At 42.1% G+C, this 22,540-nt stretch overlaps 1 protein-coding gene across 7 annotated transcripts in view; it reads right to left on the reverse strand.

Moving 5' to 3' along the window:
- Window positions 1-1,841: 1,841 nt before the first annotated feature.
- The window catches only part of LOC143782698 (ethanolaminephosphotransferase 1-like), a 106,561-nt gene continuing 85,862 nt past the window's right edge, over window positions 1,842-22,540 (reverse strand). For 5 of the 7 annotated variants that reach the window (XM_077270459.1, XM_077270455.1, XM_077270462.1 and 2 more), the window contains 6 exons: window positions 14,671-14,779; window positions 12,786-12,834; window positions 8,184-8,364; window positions 7,829-8,011; window positions 7,155-7,231; window positions 1,842-2,846 (listed from right to left, as the gene is read on the reverse strand). In XM_077270459.1, coding sequence (XP_077126574.1) covers window positions 7,166-7,231; window positions 7,829-8,011; window positions 8,184-8,364; window positions 12,786-12,834; window positions 14,671-14,779 — 588 coding nt within the window. In that variant the 3' untranslated portion in view covers window positions 1,842-2,846; window positions 7,155-7,165. Of the gene's footprint in view, window positions 2,847-7,148; window positions 7,232-7,828; window positions 8,012-8,183; window positions 8,365-12,785; window positions 12,835-14,670; window positions 14,780-22,540 lie in introns of all 7 variants that reach the window. The other 2 variants (XM_077270457.1, XM_077270456.1) reach the window with 2 other exon arrangements.

Below are 22,540 nucleotides of genomic sequence, written 5' to 3' on the forward strand. Positions count from 1 at the left end.
GAGCGGCAGTCACTATGCCTCCCCAGTTCCACCCACTGTCGGTGCTGGGTGAAAAAGGCGTGGGAATGCCAAAAGTCAGAAAATTTTAGCGCAGCCGAGTGTTGTACTAAAACTATGCAACTTTTCAAAGTTTATTACATAAAAGCTTTTGTGAATCAAGCCCTATATAACTGTAGATTGACCCCATGTCTGCAGGTACATACTGTATCTCAAGGTAACAAGTTCTCTTTAGTTCAGTCTTGTGGTCACTGTTTGAGGCCACTGCAATGGATATCAAGTGCACATAATGAGATTACATTGCCTCTTATCTGATAATGTGCTGATCTTGCTGATTAGGTAGGTAGAAAGGCAAAATGAGCAATTGTAAGTACGCAATGCTACATAATATGAAATGATGATTGCAATTTATTAAGAGGATAAAAACTTTGATGGGTATGCATTAGTGATGAGCGAGTGTGCTCGTTACTCGAGATTTCCGAGCATGCTCGGGTGTTCAATTATTTTGGGCATGCTCGTAGATTATGTTTGTGTTGCCACAGCTGCATGATTTGCAGCTGTTAGACAACCTGAACACTTGCAGGGAATGTCTGTTTGTTAGGGAATCCCCACATGTATTCAGGCTGTCTAGCAGCCGCAAATAAAGCAGATGCGGTGACACAAACGTAATCTACGAGTACGTCCAAAATACTAGGAGAACACCCGAGCATGCTCGGAAATCTCGAGTAACGAGCACACTTGCTCATCACTAGTATGCATCTTTAAAGTCAACACTCGCATACAGGCTACACAAAGAAGTAATAGAATTGTTGCTTCATTCAAGTAAATACTTTTAATGAAATAATTAAAACAATATGGGAAGATAGCTTTAATACAACATCTTTGCACTGCATGTGTTGATGATCATAGAATCTTAAAATGTTAGAGATGGAAGGGACCTCAAGGGTCATCATGTCCGACCCCCTGTTCAATGCAGGATTCACTAAACTATCTCAGACAGAAATCTGTCCAGCCTCTGTTTGAAGACTTCCATTGAAGGAAAACTCGCCACCTTTGATGGAAGCCTTTTCCACTCATTGATAAACCGCAATGTCAATTTTTTTTTTTCAGAATATTTAATCTGTATCTTCTCCCTTTCAGTTTCATTCAATCGCTTCTTGTGCTTCCATGTGCAATTGAGAATAAGGATAATCCCTCTACACTGTGTAAGCCTTTCAGATATTTGTAGACCGCTATTAAGTCTCCACTTAGCCTAAACATTCCCAGATCCTTTAACCGTTACTCATAGGACATACTTTGCAGTCTGCTCACCATCCTGGTAGCTTTTCTCTGAACTTGCTCCAGTTTTTCAATGTCCTTGTTAAAAAAAATGCCAACCCTTTTCTTGCTTCTTTGTTCCACTTCACTCTCTGCCACAGAACATAGTACTGAAGCTGCATCAATTAAACCAAAAGAGACCCAGGGAACGAGGTGCAATGAAGGTAGGTCAGCAACTCACTGGCCCTGCACTGATCACCCATCAATGATTTTAATGTTATTAGTGTACTTGTATAAAATATACAGTATATGTGGTGTATGGGTGTATATAAGTGTGCTTAAACATGTGTAATGCAAGTAAAGGTATATGATGTTCAGCATTATGGATCTGTGAAACTCTAAGATATATGTCTAAAGGGCCAATGTGCAGCCATCACAATAATTAAAAGTTCTTAATGTTTTCCCGATGGAAGAAGATTAAAAGTCTTACACCTGCTGTAGCTAAAAATACATAAAATATAAACTTTACCAAAACTACATGTATAACCCGCCATCCATAGCAGCATAACTGAAGTTAATAAACTCTGTGGATTTGTACATTTGTTTTTATTTTTAAAGAAACAAATACAAAAAATAATAATGAAATACATTGATAATAGCATTCAAGATTGTATAAAATGATGTAAACCATAACCCAGTTATAAACAATATTATGCAAACGTTTTAGGCAGGTGTGGGAAAATGCTGCAAAGTAAGAACACATTTAAAAAGAGAAATGTTAAAGGGTTTTTCCAGGTTCTTCACAAAAGTCTGCTTACGTGTTCACTTATAGCACCGACACCTGAGAATCATGACAGCGCACCCTGTGAGTAATGTGAGGATTCACAAGTCTGCAGTCACAGAGTGACTGTAGGCTTTTACATGATAAACCTGAACAACCCCTCTATCATTGTATTTTGATAATTTGAAAAAAAAATCTGAGTGAATTAACAACAAAGAAATCTAAATAAAATCAATATTTGGTGTGATGACACTTTGCCGTCAAAATTGCATCAATTCTTTTAGGTACAATATCTAATATTACAACAAAGAGACAGAAGGATTTGCACAAGCCTACATCCACAGAAGATCTCTGGTTAGTTCTCCAAGATATTTTGGACAACACCCTTGTCGAGTTCCTTCAAAACTGTGTACGAGTGTGCCTAGAAGAACTGATGCAATATTGAAGGCAGAAGGTGGTCACACCAAATATTAACTTGATTTAGATTTCTCTTTTTTTCATTCATTTTGCTAATTGATAAATATTATGTACTGGAAATTCTATTTTTATTTTTAAAAAAATAAAAATTCTACTTAGCAGAACTTTTTTCCCACACCTGCCTAAAACTTTTACACAGTATTGTAGGTACAGTAAACCCTGGTTCCACTCATTCACCAGTATACGAGCTCTGCTCATTGTGTTGCAGTCTGAAAATGGCAGACACTTGTTTGCTTATATAATACAAAGTTTTAGAGACTTTTGATTTTCTGGCTTTATACAGTTTCTTCAAGGAAGACTTTTAAATGGTGAAATCTTTTATCAGATGATTTCCCTAAAAGAGATTAAAACAATGAACATCCATAATAATGTTAAGGAATGTGCTATCAGAGCTACAGAAGTTCGAACAATGAACATAAGCAAGGTAATGCAATAATTGAGCGCAGGAACAATATGAGCACAAATATATTTGGTTAATCCTCCTAAGAGATTAGATAAATCAGGTCGTTTTCACTGTGTGATTACTGATTTAAAGTACAGTAGGCCAGTGCTTGAAATGGCAGAAGGCAGTGATTGTTATTTTAATGCATACACTAAACATACATTATGGACAGCCAACAAATGGGGAAACAAAAAAAAAACAGCGCTAGAATGGGACTTTAAAGTTTTATTCACACTGCATTTTGTTCAGTTAAAAACCCACAACTTTTAAACAGAAACTACTTTTTCCACATTTTTTTAAATGCATGGTGCCTACAGTGAAACATGGTGGTGGCTGTGTCCGTATGTGGGGCTTCATGAGTGTTGCTGGTGTCGGGGAACTACATTTCATTGATGGTATCATGAACTAACAGATGTACTGTTTTATATTTAAAGAGAAGATGCTACCATCACTCCATGCCCTTGGTAGACGAGCACTTTTCTAACATGACAGTGATGCTAAACACACACCTAAGGCCACTGTGCATTTCAGAAGAAGATCAGGGGAAAGTGATTCAGTGGCTAAGTACAGTATGTCTCTTGATCTGAACCTAATTGAACACCTATTGGGAATTCTGAAGAGGCAAGTTGTCATCACTCTCCATCCAGGATCCAGGCTCTAAAAGAGGCTATTCATGAAGAATGGAAAAAGACAGATGTTGCAGTATGTTGCCAGTTTGTTCATTACAGGCCTAGAAGACTTTGTGCTGTCACTAAAAATCATGAAGGCAGGGGCTGACACACCGAATGTGCAATTGGTGCGGCTGCACGGGGCCCGGATGTGGAGGGGGGCCACTGCAGGGTGATTGACACTGAGGGAAATCTGGCCCAAGGGGCCCCTGGACAGATTGCCCTCATGTGCGATGGGCAAGGAGCGATCCCTGCAGCTCCGCCACCTACAAAATGGCAGCGGAGTGGATCGGAGCTGCACGGATCGGTCCTGCCTGCGCTTCCTGTCTGATACAGCAGCGCAGCTGGATGATGTCAATATTCAGCGCATGTCTGTGCAAAAGAGAAACCTGCTGACAATAAAGATGCTGCGGCTGCCAGGGAATGTGTGGAGAGGTGAGTAGTGCTGTGTGTGTCTGTGTCTGTGTGTGTGTCTGGTGTGGCTGCGGGGAATGTGCAAAGAGGTGACTGGTGTGTGGGTGTGTATAGAGGGCAATGATGGGGGTGATGGAGAGGAGGCAATAATGGTGGTGGAAAGGATAATGATGGGGTTGTGGGGGAGGAAGCAATGATGGAGGTGGTGGAAAGGACAATGATGGAGGTAGTGGGGGAGAAGGCATTGATGAAGGTGGTAGACAGGGTAGTGATGGAAGTGGTTGAGAGAGCGATTATGGAGGCGATGGGGAGGACAATGATTAGGGTGGTGGAGAGGGCAATGATGGAGGTGGTAGAGAGGGCAATTATGGACAGGTAGAGAGGGTAATGATGGGGGGGTGAAGAAGGCAATGATGGAGGTGATGGAGAGGTCAATGATGGAGGTGATGGAGAGGGCAATGATGGGAAGTGGGGGGAGGAGGACAATGAATGGTGTGGGGGATTGGGATGGGAGGAAGTTGGACTTATAATGGACTTATGAACAGGAGGAGAGGGAGGAGGACGTTAGATATGGATGTAAAATGAATTTTGGGTGGTGGAGTTGGGTGCTAAGCCCCTATAGCGTCCTCCCTCATCTTCTAATTCATTGTAATGCTATTGGGGACTTAAAATTTATTGTGGAGTGGGAGAGGAGACAATAAGGTGCATAGGACACTTTATAATTAACTGAAAGGTGGGAGAAGACACTGTCAGGGACTTGTAATGAATTGGGAGGTGGCAGATGATGCTCAGTACCTGATGGCATCTTCTCCCACCCCCAAATTCATTATGATGTTATCAAGGACTTATAATGAATGATTGGGACACAGGACAGCGACTAAGGGTACCGTCACACAGTGCCATTTTCATCGCTACGACGGCACGATTCGTGACGTTGCAGCATCATATGATTATCGCTCCAGCGTCGTAGACTGCGGTCACACGTTGCAATACACGGCGCTGGAGCGATAATTTCATGACGTATTTGCGATGTAGAAGCCGTTGGTTACTGTGCGCACATCGTATACAACCTGTGTCACACAATGCGATCATGCCGCCACAGCGGGACACTAGACGACGAAAGAAAGTTTCAAACGATCTGCTACGACGTACGATTCTCAGCGGGGTTCCAGATCGCAGTAGCGTGTCAGACACTACGATATCGTAACGATATCGCTAGAACGTCACGAATCGTGCCGTCGTAGCGATGAAAATGGCACTGTGTGACGGTACCCTAAGGCTATATACACACGTTCAGGATTTGCAGGAGAAAAATCTGCTGCATATCCTAATGTGTTGGCAGAGAGAAAGTTGCGTAAAATACATTTTTTTCCACATTTTTGCCATTCTTTTGTTGCGTATTTTTCCCCATTAGCACAGGACAAATACGCTGCAAGAATTGAGATTATGCAGATTTTAATCTGCTGCAAATCTGCAAGGAAAAAATAAGCATCATGTGCATGTGACTTCAGGGATCTCATTCAATTTTCCTGTACTGTAAAACCTTGCATATTTTCGGTGTGCACAGAGCCTTACAGGTAATTGTGGAGAATCACAGACTGAATAACATATTATTGGGCGGCAGAGATTATAGTTAATGGGGGCACAATGCTGCTTGTCTCTTTATATTTTTAATAGTGCGTGGCTAATAGTATATTAATGTTGGGGTACATATCTGTATTCATGGGGGAGACACATGTATGTATACAATGTATGTGACTGTTATTTTCAGGGCTGCGAAGATCATCGTGACAAGACAAGTCGTGGCTGGGAGATGTCTACATGAAGGTCTGACAAGGTGGAGAACAAACAGGATAAAGTGTCTCTAATCAGACGAGACGTCAGTGGTAAGTGTCTGGATGTAGATATTATTCTGTATCTGCATTGTGTGACGTGGAGTGATAATGTCATCTGTAAAATCCCTTATTCTACATTCTCACATTGGTGTGAAATATCTGTGTGCTTCCAGGTTTTTTTATCGAATGGCACATACATACATGAAAATCACGGATCTGAAAATGAGATCCATGAGGGTCAGAGAATGTCCTCTTCTGATCCGATTTTGAGGATCAGAATAGGACATGCTCAATGCATCTGTAAAAGCGGGCAGCACACCAACACTACACACAGATACAGGGATGTAATCTTATTATGTATAGCACAGTCTCTTAGTATATAATGTACTCAATTATTATGTATAACACAGTCCCTTAGCATATAGTGTACTCACACAGTTCCTTAGTATACAGTGAACTCACTTATTATGTATAACACTGCCCTTAGTTACGTAGTTTCCTTTTTTATTATGTATCACACTGTCCCTTATTGCGTACCAACCTCTCTAGTTATATATGATGACATCCCTTATTATATAGCTTCCTCTGCTGTTATGTACAGTGCTGTCTCTTACAATAGTGTATTCTTGTTATTTTTGTTATTCACAGCGCCCTCTCTTATTGCATAGTCCCCTCTCTTGTTAGATATAAAATGACTGCTGATGGAGCAGTCGGTGACCAGACGACCAGTCCATCAGCTCCTCCATTAGAAAAGAGGCTTTCCTATGCTCCATCAGCCGTCATTGCATTATACATCTAACAAGACAGGACGGTATGTAATAAAGACAGGGTTCTATATAATCCGATATGTAAGGGACGCTGCTGTATATAAGAGGGGCACTGTGTAATTAGGAACGGAAATATACATAATAAAGCATCAACTAATTTGAATAAAACTGAAGATTTTGTAATGAAAGTTATATTATTAACTTTACATTCATGTTATGGGTTAAAAAAATTCTATGAAACTTGGCCTTGTCAAAATTTTGGAAATTGCTTTTGTGCTAAGTCATGTATTAATTAAAATCTTACTTTTCAAGGAGGGTGTACTCATTTATGCTGAGAGCTGCAGCTGTTAGTTTTAATACAGATTGGAAAATAAGAACAGTAATTTTGAAAAGTATTTAGTAGTGCAATGATTGGTGCTCTTTCTAGATATCCCAAAATACAAAAATATTTACAGCATCTTCCTTACAGTTCTTAAAATACGTAAAGTATAATATAAATATAAAACTTGCATTTACATGTCAGTTACTCAATCTGCATACCGCTTCTTTAGGGAGAATACGTAAATATGGAAATGTTTGCTCAGTTGTTTCCCCTAAAATAAAATATAAGATTAGTATTTTACATATGAAATAATATTTGTTCAAAACTTTCTCGATAAAACAGGGGTCTATATCACAAAACTGCATTCATGGTGTTACCTATGGATGACTGTGTCTGATTTTTTGTTATAAATCGAATCCTGTTTAAAAGGGAACTTGTCATGTGAGGAAACATTACCTGCAGATATAGAATTAATCTGCAGATATATAGCATTAAAATCATGACTGCCTGCTTTACTGGAGCAGCAGCTACAGGGATAAAAATGAACTTATATCCTCCTTGTAGCTGCTCGCTTTCAGTCATAGGGGCGGTGCAGGGAGCTGTTATAGTCATCGCTCACTATCACTCCCCGACAGGGAACTGTTATAGTCATCGCTCACTATCACTCCCCGGCAGGGAGCTGTTATAGTCATCGCTCACTATCACTCCCCGGCAGGGAGCTGTTATAGTCACCGCTGAAGGTTAATATCATTTCAAAACAAGATAGGTTCCTTTTATGTCCCTCCAAACATTGGTTCACAGGATAGTCACGTAAAGATGCTACAAAAGACTTTTTTTTTAATACTGAAGAAAGCAAACTAACACTCACCACACAAACTCCATAATGAATGTGGGCAGCTGTAGCAAAAGCTGTGAAGGCAAAGAAAGTGAGCTCTTCCAGGGACCCAAGACATCCAAACACAGCGAGACCAACCAATAATGACAATGGCCAAAGGAGCCAACAGAAGACTTCAGATCTGGTGTTACTCATCTGGCATATAATAACTCTGCACTGTCAAATAAAAGTATAGATGCCGATGTCAGCTGAAATATCTACAGTATATATGACAGAAATGGAAATAACTATACATATTACATTCCATTAATATACAAGTAACCAGAAAAACAATGTATCCTTGCTTTTTGGTTACACTATATAACAAACATGTCCAACTCATACTTACAGTCACATTTGAGAAGAGTACACCGACCAGCCATAAAAACAACCGCGGCTGTTTGTCCAGGATTTTACATGGAGAAAAAATAGTCCAGATGGTAATCAAAATAAATAAAAGGGAAGGAGAATATAATGGTAAAAGTGCTTCATGTACGGAGTCCTTCAGCAAGGTTTTCTGTCGATAAGCTCTGCAGGCAGAAAAAAAAGGAAAAAGAAGGTCCAGCTCACCCTCATTAAATCGCCATAAAGTCCGGAGCAGGGAGAGCGTCTATGCCAAGACACAATGAAGATTCAATGGAAGAAAGAAAAATTCAACTTCACGGAAAATTAAATATAAATTATATTTATTTGTGCAAAATAGCAAACTAGTGAAAAAGGTAAAAAGCAAATCTTCAGATACAGTTAAAAGCCATAGGATGGTAAGTTAGAACAAAGACATCTTATAGATCTATGCGTTTCAGGTGTGAAAGTCATGATAACAACGCAACAAGAAGACCAGCTTAATTAACTAGCATTCATAGAATAATAGAATCATAGAATGGTAGAGTTAAGGTACCTTCACACGAAGCGACGCTGCAGCGATAGCGACAACGATGCCGATCGCTGCAGCATCGCTGTTTGGTCGCTGGAGAGCTGTCACACAGACCGCTCTCCAGCGACCAACGATGCCGAGGTCCCCGGGTAACCAGGGTAAACATCGGGTTGCTAAGCGCAGGGCCGCCCTTAGTAACCCGATGTTTACCCTGGTTACCAGCGTAAAAGTAAAAATAACAAACAGTACATGCTCACCTGCGCGTCCTCCGGCGTCCGCTTCCTGTACTGTGTGAGCGCCGGCCCTAACAGCAGAGCGGTGACGTCACCGCTGTGCTGTACTTTCACTTTAGGGCCGGCGCTCAGTCAGAGCAGGTAGCGGACGGCAGGGGACGCGCAGGTGAGTATGTACTGTTTGTTATTTTTACTTTTACGCTGGTAACCAGGGTAAACATTGGGTTACTAAGCGCGGCCCTGCGCTTAGTAACCCGATATTTACCCTGGTTACCAGTGTAAAACATCGCTGGTATCGTTGCTTTTGGTGTCAAACCTGACGATACACGCCGGTCTGACGACCAAATAAAGTTCTGAACTTTATTCAACGACCAGCGATATCACAGCAGGATCCAGATCGCTGCTGCGTGTCAAACACAACGATATCGCTAGCGAGGACGCTGCAACGTCACGGATCGTTGTTGTTCTTGTTGTAAAGTCGTTTCGTGTGAAGGTACCTTTAGAAGGGACCTCCTGGATCATCTGATCCAACCCCCTGCTCAAAGCAGGATTCACTAAATCACCCCAGACAGATGTCTGTCCAGCCTCTGTTTGAAAACTTCCATGGAAGGAGAACTCACCACCTCTGTGTTAACCTGATCTTAATACTATTTAAATAAGCTGGTCTTGTGGAGCTGTTATCATAACCAAGGGAGGTTCACACCCAAAACGCATAGATCTATGAGATGTCTCTGTTCTAACTTACCGTCCTATGGATTTTAATTGTATCTGGATATTTGCTTCTTAACTTTTTTACTGGTTTGCTATCCTGCTCAAATAAAAATAAATATTTCACTGTCCGTGAAGTTGCATTTTTATTTCTTCCAATTAACAGGCAGAAAATGAGTTACTGTTCACGACTCTGCCTTATATTTTCATTTGCTACAGGCATGCACACATAGAGCAACGTTCTAATGTTATATTTCATCCAAATGAGAATTCTACAAAGAATTTTGATTCAGTTTTCAAAATTATGTACATGGAAAAATATATTCTGTAAATGGATCTTAAATAACTCAAGTTTAGAAGAAAAATTCTAATTAACAGGAAACCTGTCACCCGATTCTTGCTGCTTAAACCATGGACAGCATCAAATAAAGTCACTTTGAAAGTTGAGATCAGTTAGACTGGCAAGGCAGGGTGAAAGCCACCCAGGTGACTGTTCTATCCCCCTTTTGACTGGTTTCTAAACATTACACTCGCTGAAAGCCACAGTACTTTAGAATAAGACGATATGAGGGTAAAGGTTTGTTATGAGGAAGCCTGAACCCCAGTTCAGGCGGTATATATCTCATAACGCGTTCTCTTTAGGTAGATGTACACAAGAATAAATATAGGCTGCATAGCTTAGTGGTAATTGTACAGAATGTCTTTTAATAGACATTTGGAGGAACTATAGATAAGGAGCCATAAATTGCAATGTGTTCAGTGGAGATGCATCCAGTGTGCTTCCTAAACTAGGCCGATTCAGGGCCACAGAACTGGTATGAATTAAACCCTAGCCCCAATAAGTTTCATCAATATGCATAAGCGTCCTCAGGGGTACTGGTAATGCTTAGTTCCACTACCTCTGAGGAAGCATGGGCATTCCATTGAAACATGTTAAGGCAGATAGTTACTTTAGTTGAACTACAGATGCATCTCTACTAATTGCTCCTTATCTATCAGTCCCTATAATATCTTTGAATGCTTTACCCATTAATAGACCACCATTTGGATGCTTTTAAAGCACTAATGATTTTTGTTTCAAATTGAAATGATTAAGTAAAAATATGCAGCTAGCAACATAATGCTACTTCACTAGAGTGGAAAATGCAGGCATTAGTTTGCCCATGTAGTGAAAATGCATCTGCTAAGGATCAGATAGAGCATGCCTCTCAAAAAATTTAAAGCACCACTCAAGTGTATTTTTTATTTGACCACTGGAGTTCTATCGTTAAGCATGATCCCATTCTCTATTAATATGCTCACCAGCTACCATATCCTGCTCTTCCCAGCTTGGCTCCTGTCCCTTTCCGCCATCTTGTGACTGCAGCTCCTGACTGACTGGAAGTCAGAGCTAACGTTCACAAGCTCTCGTTCTGGCTCTCATAGACTTACATTGAGAAGAGACCTCCAGCTCGCCCAGCAAACACTGGAGCGATCTGACAGGTCACAACCTGCAGAAGACGAACGGAGCAGCACCCAGAATACAAGAACATGGAGGTTGGCAAGTATATTACTAAGGGCAGGAAACATTAGTGACACCACTCCGGCGATTAAAAAAAAACCCTGCTGGAGTGATGCTTAAGCAGTTTATATCAAGCAAACTGTATGTACAGTAGAACAGGAGGTTCAGTTGCAACCAGTAGCGTGGCTACTAGGAGGGCAGATGAGCCGGTCGCCCCAGGCCCCGTGCTTTCAGGGGCCCACCCGGAGCAATGCTACTGTTAAATGCATAGGCGTGCGCAAGCATGATCATACAGTTACACTTTGCAGGAGAGCAGGGAGACTCAATCTCCCTGCACTGCCACCTGGCCACTATAACGCCCTTAAGCAGGAGGGGGTGGGCCAGTGCACAAACGTCATCGCAAGTTCAACTATATCGACTGGATACAGCTGAAAGCACTGATGAGGCAGGGATTGTCATGCTTCCTCCCCATCAATCCCCCTCTGTGTCTGACGTCCCTGAAGCAGACAATGACAGCAGGCACGATGATGACATTACTTGGCACCTGGGAGTGCATTATACTATATTTTATCTGCCTATGGGGAGTGCATTATAGTGCATAGAGGCCTATGGGGAGTGCTTTATACTATACAGGCCTATGGGGAGTGCCTTATACTATAGAGTCTGCCTATGGGGAGTGCCTTATACTATATAGAGTATGCAGATGGGGAGTGCATTATACTATAGGTCTGCCTATGGGGAGTGCATTATACTGTATAGAGTCTGCCTATAGGGAGTGCATTATACTATATGGAAGCCTATGTGGGTGCTTTATACTATATAAATGCCTATGAGAACTGCATTATACTACATAGAGTCTGCCTATGGGGAGTGCATTATACTGTAGAAGCCTATGCGAGACCACGAAACCGCAGGCACGGGAGGTGAGTAGCGGTTTTATTATTTTATCTTGGCCAAACATTTAGTTTAAGAAGTTATTGTCCTAGTAGTGGACAACCCCTTTAACTATATTGAGACAGTTTATGCAAAATGTCTGACAAATTGAATTGTAATAGTGATAACTTTAATTCTTTAACAGTGAGAATCCATGAGATTACACACGTCACAAGAAGTCACAGATCACTTTGTAATTTATCTTGCATATCCTCCCAAAAGTTACATATTGATAAGTCTTTAACAGACCTTAAATCTTTTAGGTGGATCCATTGACTTGATCTAGTAATTTTGATCTATAAATTGGATCAAAATTAGACATCACGTCTCTATGTTTTTTTGTTTGTGGACAATCGGTTGACAAAAAATCAAACATGAGAACATGTCCGTGAAGCATAATGGGAATGTGTTCTATCCATGAAAAACATGATACAACGTAGAGTGCAATCAACATTTAACCAGTAAAAGTTAAAGCTATAATCATGTTTTGATTGTGGGTGTGTCAGCTCATGGACCCCCTGCAATTAAGTATTTTGAACAATGCTTGCACTTTTCTTTTACATTTCTACAGATCCTGTGTGTATTAAATTACAGAATGTATCCCAGTGCATATAGAGAGCATAAAGCTATATATTTAGCAGAAAATCAATTCAGTCAATTTGCTTCTCCAATATAAATTGTAAATGTAAAATGCCAACTTACACAGCAATATTAAACAATGTCTGAGGAAAGGCAATTAGTATACTGCATCCTAGAATATCAAAAACAAAAATTTGTTAAGACATTATTTTTTATATAAATGAGGAAATTAGATTTCAAGTATTCTATTTGTCTTTACATTTTTATAAAAAATGAATGTAGAAATCAAAACATTTATAGCATTAAAGTAGCTGTCATGTAAATACATTTTACATAAATAAATAGTACAAGCAAATATAAGAAACTTAAATATATATATACCATATTTTAGCTGAGAAATATGCTTCTTTCTGAGGTTTCACAGGTACCCATTCAGATGAAGACGTTTATTCTCAGCGAGGAAAGGAAAGTGTAGGACCTGGTATACTAGAGATGCCTAATGTGGCTACCAGGTACACATGAATTGGCCATTTTATGCGCTAACCGCTCTCATTTTTTCATATTTCTAGTGCAGTAATGAAGTTCAATTTTCATGTTTCATGTTTGCATGTTTTAGCGCCGCAGTGTTCTGCCTTATTTATTTGACAAGTCATATAATGGTCAGAAATAGTGTTATTTTTCATACACGCACACATAACATATTCCGTAAATAAATCTCAAACAACAGGTACATGACAGTGATTCATCTTCTCATTCTAAACAACATTCATGTACCGTACCACTGTGGGTATTTGTCTAAATCACTAGGGTTGAGCGAAACGGATCGGTCATTTTCATAAGTCGCCGACTTTTGGCAAAGTCGGCGTCTCATGAAACCCGACCCGATCCCAGCGTGGGGTCGGCCATGCGGTACGCGATCTTGGTGCCAAAGTCGCGTTTTGAATGACGCCTTCCCCGCCATTTTTTCAGCCAATTAATTGTGGGCAGCGTGATGACATAGGTTCCGGCCCGGTTTCTGCGGCGTCATAGAGCCATATTACCATTTGGGCTGCAGTGATTTCCGGAGTCAAATACAATATATGCACGGAGGAGAGAGAGAGAGAGAGAGGGAGAGAGGGAGAGAGGGAGAGAGAGAGAGAGAGAGAGAGAGAGAGAGAGAGAGAGAGAGAGAGAGAGAGAGAGAGAGAGATGAATGCACATTGACTTGCATTGGGTTTCGTGTTCCGGGACCGGAACCCGACTTTACAGTAGATCCGACTTTTGAGAAGGTCGGGTTTCACAAAACCCAACTCGATCCTAAAAAAGCAAAAGTCGCTCAACCCTATAAATCACTATATAAATGAACAACTTCTACAACTTTCTAATTTACTTTTTGTTTTAATTTTTCATTATCTTCAAGCTTCTTTTGATTGTTTGACAAACAATCACATTGTCTTGACCAAATACAACTTTATCCAAGTCTTGGCTGAGAAAAGACAAGCTATTTACTGCTTTTCGGAATGTAAAACTAATATTATAAATGGCGAGGAAGTGAAACATTCAGTGTGTGGGGCGGACACATTGAGAATTCTCGAAATAATGAGGTGAACTACAAGAGTTAGATACTGTCCCGATTGGGTACATCTTGTCTCGGTGGATAACTTTGATGCTTTTTTGATCAAAATAGTGTTAATGGGAATCTGTCACCAGGAAAAATGCTATAAACCTGCAGATATAGGGTTAATCGGTAAGGTAATAGTGTTATTATGCTGGCCGGCGCCTGCACTTAGCACTGCGGGGTGAAAATGAACTTTACTCTCCCCGGCAGCATTACCATTTCAGTCACGGGAGCGGCGTCGGTGCTGGTTCAGTCACCACTCTGGGTATACAGAGTATGCTACTCATAGAATGGGCTGCAAAACCTAGTGATAGATTCCCTTTAAAGATTCAAATTCAGTCATTCTTACAACAAGTAAAACAATGTTATCTGTCATTTATGTACTATATTAATTAACCATATTATACATACCTACAAGGAATGTAATTAAAAAATCTGTCATGTAAAGATGTGGGAACACCGGTTTATGGAATGTTTCTACTCCAACTATCGCAGTGAAGATGTAAACCAAAGTCATTGACTAAAAAACAAAAAGAATAAATTGTGCTTAAAGGTGCATGTACATCAGTCAACTGTGGCCATTAAACCACCTCCAATCAGCTATATACAAATAGATAATGTAATAGCCCTTTTGAACAGGCCGATTGTGAGACTTTGAGCAACTGATATACACTTCCTTCAAACTTACATCTAAAGGTACCGTCACACTAAGCGACGCTGCAGCGATACAGACAACGATGCCGATCGCTGCAGCGTCGCTGTTTGGTCACTGGAGAGCTGTCACACAGACCGCTCTCCAGCGACCAGGGATGCCGAGGTCCCCGGGTAACCAGGGTAAACATCGGGTTACTAAGCGCAGGGCCGCGCTTAGTAACCCGATGTTTACCCTGGTTACCAGTGTAAAATGTAAAAAAACAAACAGTACATACTCACCTTCGCGTCCCCCGGCGTCCGCTTCCTGCACTGACTGCGAGTGCCGGCCCTAACAGCAGAGCGGTAACGTCACCGCTGTACTGTGCTTTCACTTTACGGCCGGCGCTCAGTCAGTGCAGGAAGCGGACGGCGGGGGACGTGTGACAGACATCAGAGGGTGAGTATGTACTGTTTGTTTTTTTACATTTTACACTGGTAACCAGGGTAAACATCGGGTTACTAAGCGCGGCCCTGCGCTTAGTAACCCGATGTTTACCCTGGTTACCAGTGTAAAATATCGCTGGTATCGTTGCTTTTGCTGTCAAACACAACGATACACGGCGATCTGACGACCAAATAAAGTTCTGAACTTTAATCAACGACCAGCGATATCACAGCAGGATCCTGATCGCTGCTGCGTGTCAAACACAACGATATCGCTATCCAGGACGCTGCAACGTCACGGATCGCTAGCGATATCGTTTAGTGTGACGGTACCTTTAGCTTAAGCTATTCCTACACCAAATGTAGAATAGATATATGATTGATAATGACTATTGATTGATAAAGTGTTTCCTAAATGTGTTTCCTGCTAAATAACACCTACCTCGAAAATAAGGCCTAACTTGATTTTACAGGATTTTTGGAGTATGCTTTAACCCCTTCATGACCAGGGGTATTTTCGTTCTTCGCTCCCCTCCTCCCAGAGCCATAACTTTTTTATTTTTTCGTCAATATGGCCATATGAGGGATTTTTTTTTGCGGGATGAGCTGTACTTTTGAATGACATCATTGGTTTTAGCATGTCATATACTAGAAAACGGGAAAAAAATTCCAAGTGCGGTGAAATTGCAAAAAAAGTGCAATCCCACACTTGTTTTTTGTTTGGCTTTTTTGCTAGGTTCACTAAATGCTAAAACTGACATGTCATTACGATTCTCCAGGTCATTATGAGTTCATAGACACCAAACATGTCTAGGTTAATTTTTATCTAAGTGGTGAAAAAAAATTCTAAACTTTGCTAAAGAAAAAAAAACATTGCGCCATTTTCCGATACCTGTAGCGTCTCCATTTTTCATGATCTGGGGTCGGGTGAGGGGTTATTTTTTGCATGCCGTGAGGACATTTTTAATTATACCATTTTGGTGTGCATACGATCTTTTGATCTCCCGTTATTGCATTTTAATGCAATGTCGCGGCGACCAAAAAAACGTAATTCTGGCATTTCAATTTTTTTTCTCACTACGCCGTTTAGCAAACAGGTTAGTCCTTTTTTTATTGATAGATCGGGCGATTCTGAACACAGCGATAACAAATATATGTAGGTTTGATTTTTTTTTATTGTTTTATTTTGAATGGGGAGAAAGGGGGGTGATTTAAACTTTTATATTTTTTTTATTTTTTTAAAACATTTTTTTTTTTACTTTTGCCATGCTTCAATAGTCTCCATGGGAGGCTAGAAGCTGGCACAACTCGATCGCCTCTGCTACATAGGAGCGAAGCTCAGATCGCTCCTATGTAGTAGAATTGTTGAATTGCTATGAGCACCGACCACAGGGTGACCTCATAGCAATCCGGCATCAACAAACATAGAGGTCTCAAGGAGACCTTTGGTTGTCATGCCGACGCATCGCTGACCCCCGATCACGTGACGGGGGTCAGCAATGCGACATTTTCGGCTGGATCAGCGTTTGATAGCGGCATTTAACTAGTTAATAGTGGCGGGTGAAATGCGATTCCACCAGCCGCTATTGCGGGCACATGTCAGCTGTTCAAAACAGCTGACATGTCCCGGCTTTGATGCGGGCTCACCGCCGGAGCCCGCATCAAAGCAGGGGATCTGACCTTGGATGTACTATCCCGTCCGAGGTCAGAAAGGGGTTAAATACAGTATATGCCAGAAATAAGCCATAGCTACATTTAGTCTAGTTGCAGTCAGTACTGGTGTTTGGAGGGGAGAGGGAGGACTGGTCATTTGCCCACCGCCCCCACTCTCTTAGGGCCTTCAGCATTTTTATTCCAAGGTTAAAACTGCTTAACCCCTTAACGACTAGAGGTATTTTTGTTTTTGCATTTTAATTTTTTGTACCCCTTCTTCCCAGAGCCATAACTTTTTTATTTTTTGGTGAAAATGGCCATATTAGGGCTTGTTTTTGTGGCACAAATTGTACTTTTGAACAACACCATTGGTTTTAACATATTCTGCACTGGAAAACGGGAAAAAAATTCTAAGTGCGGTGAAATTGCAAAAAAAGTGCAAAACCACAGTTTTTTGGGGAGTTTTTTTTTTACCATGTTCACTAAATGCTAAAACTAACCTTTCATTATGATTCTCCAGGTCACTATGAGTTCATAGACACTAAACACGTATAGGTTCTTTTTTATTTAAGTGGTGAAAAAAAATTGAAAGTTTGTTAAAAAAAAAAAATGTGCCGTTTTCTGATACCTATAGCGTCTGTATTTTTTGTGATCTCAGGTTGGGTGAGAGATTATTTTTTGTGTGCCGAGCTAACATTTTTAATTATACCATTTTGGTGCAGATACAATCTTTTGATCGCCTGTTATTGCATTTTAATGCAATGTTGCGACCAAAAACGTAATTCTGGCGTTTTTACTTTTTGTCTCATTACGCCCATTAGCGATCAGGTTAATTCTTTATTTATATTGATAGATCAGGCGATTCTGAATGCAGCAATACCAAATATGTGTATGTTTGATTTTTGTTTTTATTGTTTTATTTTAAATGGGGTGAAATGGGGGTGATTTGAACTTTAATATTTTTTTTTTAAATTTATTTATTTTTTTACTTTTGGCATGTTTCAATAGTTTCCATGGGAGGCTAGAAGCTGCCATAATCTGATCGGCTCTGATACATATAGGTAATGATCAGATCGTTTGTATGTATCAGCATTGCTCACTTGCTATGAGCGCTGACCACCGGGCGGCGCTCATAGCAATCCGGCAGTGACAAAATAGAGGTCTGCTGGACACCTCTGGTTGTCATGCCAACCCATCAGTGACTCACGATCAAGTGACAGGGTCACCAATGGGTGCGATTTCCGATGTGTTTGCCGGAAGTGCGTTGTAAATGCCACTGTCAGAGATTGACAGCAACATTTAACGAGTTAACAGCCGCAGGTGGATCGTGATTCCACCAGTGGCTGTTAGAGGCACATGTCAGCTGTTCAAAATAGCTGACATGTGCCAGGAAATATATGGGCCCAGCGCTGGAGCCCACATCAAAGTGACGGAGTCCGACATCGGCGTATTATTACGCCCGATGTCAGAAAGGGGTTAAGAACCTTTGGTGACACCACCATCATGTGACCATGATGTCACAACAGTCCTTCCATTAGCAGAATTCTAGAGCAACTAAAGAGGAGACAAGCTGGTATGCAGGGTCAGCATTAGTTGGAAAAGGGGGGAACCTTACCTGGGTAATGTCTGAGGGCCCTCACTCTCTTAGGGAACACCAGCTTCCAGATTTTGTATTCTGAAGTTAAGACTTCTTAAGGACCTTTCGTGACATCACTGTCATGTGAACATGATGTTACCAAAGGTCCTTTAACTGCAGGAGTTTAAAGAAGCTGAAGAGGAGACAAGCTGGTATATGGCATATGTATTGTGTTTATATTTATATGTGCATGTGCAGTGTGTATATATACAAGTGTATGTGTAATGTGTGTACATCAGTATGTGCAGTGTGTGTACATCAGTATGTGCAGTGTGTTTGTGATGATATGATTGTATTTGAATACATTTTTTTTGTTTGTTCAAGAATAAATGTGGGTTGTTGTTCATGGAAAAAAAGAAGACATACCCTGAAAATAAGCCCTAACCCAGCTTTCGGAGCAAAAAATATAAGAGCTTATCTTATTTTCAGAGAAACACTGTATTTATAATTAGCTGATGGCACCATGAACATGATTATTAGCATAAGGAATGCGCAAGAGAGACACACACCTCTGGCACTGCCAGACTCCGAGAGAAACAAGTAGCGTACAATAAGCTCAAAACAATAAATTCAGCATTGTAAGGTACCGGTAGCAGTGAAGAGGCAGTGACCCACAAAGTTCAAACATAAAAGTCTCTTTAATGCGTTATCTTCACACAGAAAAGGTTCCAAGCATATAATTTAAATGTACATAACTTCAGTGTTCAGTTCACACCGGTTCATTACAGCATCCTTTATATTGCAGTCACTACACATGCTAGTCCTCCTCTGACTAGTTCCATGGGTGTCCTGCACCGCTGTATCACAGTCTCTACTCACAGCTGTACACAGACCTTGACATCCTCCTGTCTGCAGCTGTGACACATGTTGGTCCTTCCTTCGGGCACAGGACAGTCTACCTCCAGTTCACCTTCGGGCAGAAGACCTGTCCACATCCGTGACCAGTCATCATGGACAGCAGCATCACTGTGGATGCTGTGGGTTGTCAGGCTTCACTCTGGCTCTGATACACCTTAGACTCCTCAGACTCAAATCTAAAACCTCTCTATACTACAGGGCTTTTAACAATTGTAATCACAGTCACACCTGAGACTGTAAGCCCCCCTCATGGCCTCACTACGCCTCTGTGCGCATCCTGGGGAGAACAAACAGCGCCCCCTAGCTGTAACACGGGTCACTATCTCACATATCCCCCTCCCCTGTTCAAACCTGTGGGGTTGAACACTTGTCACCCCACATGGGCACGAGTCAGGGCATCTGCATGCCCCTATGACATCCCTGTTCAACACTACATTAAGAAACGAAAGTAGGGACCGGAACCATCGATCTGCGCATGCATCCCTCCCCTTTGTGTTTCTCCTCCATACTTCCTTACGGAACCACCCACCACCCCGGTGTTTGTTACTGAAGACATGCTCACTTTCATGTTTTACCATAAGTTTGGGACAGTTTTGGGTGGTCTCGACCTTGTTTATTTTGGGTTCACTAACCCGCAGCACATCCTGTCACCTAAATACCGGACTTCGGGCCCTTGGTACTGTTTACTCCGTACCCTTACCCATGCCCCGGTGACTATGTCATGCTGAAACGCCGCAGACCGCGCCGGCAACTCCGAGTATATGTCTGTATTACGTCGCACTTGAACCTGAGCCTCCCGACACTGCTGTCTAGCAAGCACTCTATCTAATTCAGCCTGACCCCCGCCACATCCTTGACAGGTGCCAGAGGGTTCCGTGTGCACACGTCCCCAGTCGCCTCCGTGACCATACACTCCTGGCTCTTCTCATACCTGCGTTTTTTATTCCTGCGTCTCTGTGTGGGCCCCTGGATCTGAGTTGTCCCGACCTTACCAGGGAACACCTCTAGCTCGGGGTTCAATGGGGGTCCCCAAGACCTCTACTGCCACAACCTCTAGGGGGAGCCTATCGGGGTTACACTCTATCCCTAAATTGGTGACCCCTGTGGCAGACACCTTAGCATTTTCGGGTTTTATGCCCGAAACAACATTTTTAATTTCTCCTGCCGTTACCTCTAAGGGGAGTCTATCGGAATTACACTCTGTCCCTAGGTTAGCGACCCCTATGGCAGGTATCTCACCATCTTCAGGTTCTACACCCGGCACAACATTTTCCATGAGAGGTTTGACCCTGGTCTCCCACAGGGACCAACACAGGGGCAAGTCTCTTCCCAATACAGTCCCATATGGAAGGGTTTTTGCCACTCCCACCACATGTTTAATGTCCCCACATGGTGTGGAAAAATTAACCTCCGTGGTCGGGTTCTCACGGATTTCCTAGTGGATACCCATCACCTCCACTTTTGGTCCTTTGGGGTTGTCCCCAGCAACAAGGGACCTATGGACCAGAGTCACTTTACTCCCCGTGTCCAGGAGAGCCTCTGTTCCGCACCCATTCACAAGTACCTGACACAATCGTGGTTCGCTGCCGGCTGTGCCCGTAGCAGTGATACAGTCTGGCTGGGCACACATAGACTCATGGCAAGTGTTCCCGGAGTCCATGGGCTTAGATATCACCGAACAGTTACTAGCCCCATGCCTGGGCTCTGTGTCATGGTTCCCAATGGCAGGGGAACGTCAAAACACAAAAATAACGGACGAGCTCTGGGTGATGGAATCTCGAGCTGACCGTGAGCTAAATCTACCACACAACTAATAGCAGCCAGGGAGCATACCTATGATTATCCCTAGATGCCACGCACCAGCCGGAGGACTAACTACTCCTGGTAGAGGAAGAAACAGACCTGGCTTACCTCTAGTGAAATACCCCAAAGATGATAGAAGCCCCCCACATATAATAACGGTGAGTTCAGAGGAAACTACATACACAGTATGAAGGTAGATTTAGCAAAGAGAGGTCCACTTACTAGATAGCAGAAGGATACAAAAGAGGACTTCACGGTCAACTGAAAACCCTTTAAAAAAAACATCCTGAAATTACTTTAAGACTCCTGTGTCAACTCATGACACAGGAGTGGCAATTTCAGCCCACAAGAGCTTCCAGCTACAGAGAATTACAAAACTGCAAACTGGACAAAGATACAAAAACAAAAGGACAAAAGTCCACTTAGCTGATCAGCAGACTAGTAGCAGGAACATGCAACCGAAGGCTCTGGTTACAATGATGACCGGCAAGGAAATGACTGGAGAGCAAGGCTAAATAGGAAACTCCCAAACACTGATGGGAGCAGGTGAACTGAGACCGCAAAGCACACACAGTCATCAGTACCACCAGCAACCACCAGGGGAGCCCAAAAGCGGATTCACAACAGTACCCCCCCCCTTAAGGAGGGGGCACCGAACCCTCACGAGAACCACCAGGGCGATCTGGATGAGCCCTATGAAAGGCACGAACCAAATCCGAGGCATGAACATCAGAGGCAGTTACCCAAGAATTATCTTCTTGACCATAGCCCTTCCATTTAACCAGATATTGAAGTCTCCGTCTGGAAATACGGGAGTCCAGGATCTTCTCTACAACGTACTCCAATTCACCCTCAACCAGCACAGGAGCAGGAGGTTCAGTAGAAGGAACCACCGGTACCTCATACCTCCGCAACAACGACCGATGGAATACATTATGGATAGCGAAAGATGCCGGGAGGTCCAAACGGAAGGACACAGGGTTAAGAATCTCCAAAATCCTATAAGGACCGATGAACCGAGGCTTAAACTTAGGAGAAGAAACCCTCATAGGGACAAAACGGGAAGACAACCACACCAAGTCCCCAACACGAAGGCGAGGACCAACACGACGACGGCGGTTAGCAAACTGCTGAGTCCTCTCCTGGGACAACTTCAAATTGTCCACCACTTGTCCCCAAATCTGATGCAACCGATCCACCACAGCATCCACTCCCGGACAATCCGAAGATTCCACCTGACCAGATGAAAAACGA

This window comes from Ranitomeya variabilis, chromosome 6 (assembly GCF_051348905.1).
Source record: "Ranitomeya variabilis isolate aRanVar5 chromosome 6, aRanVar5.hap1, whole genome shotgun sequence".
Classification (NCBI taxonomy): domain Eukaryota; kingdom Metazoa; phylum Chordata; class Amphibia; order Anura; family Dendrobatidae; genus Ranitomeya; species Ranitomeya variabilis.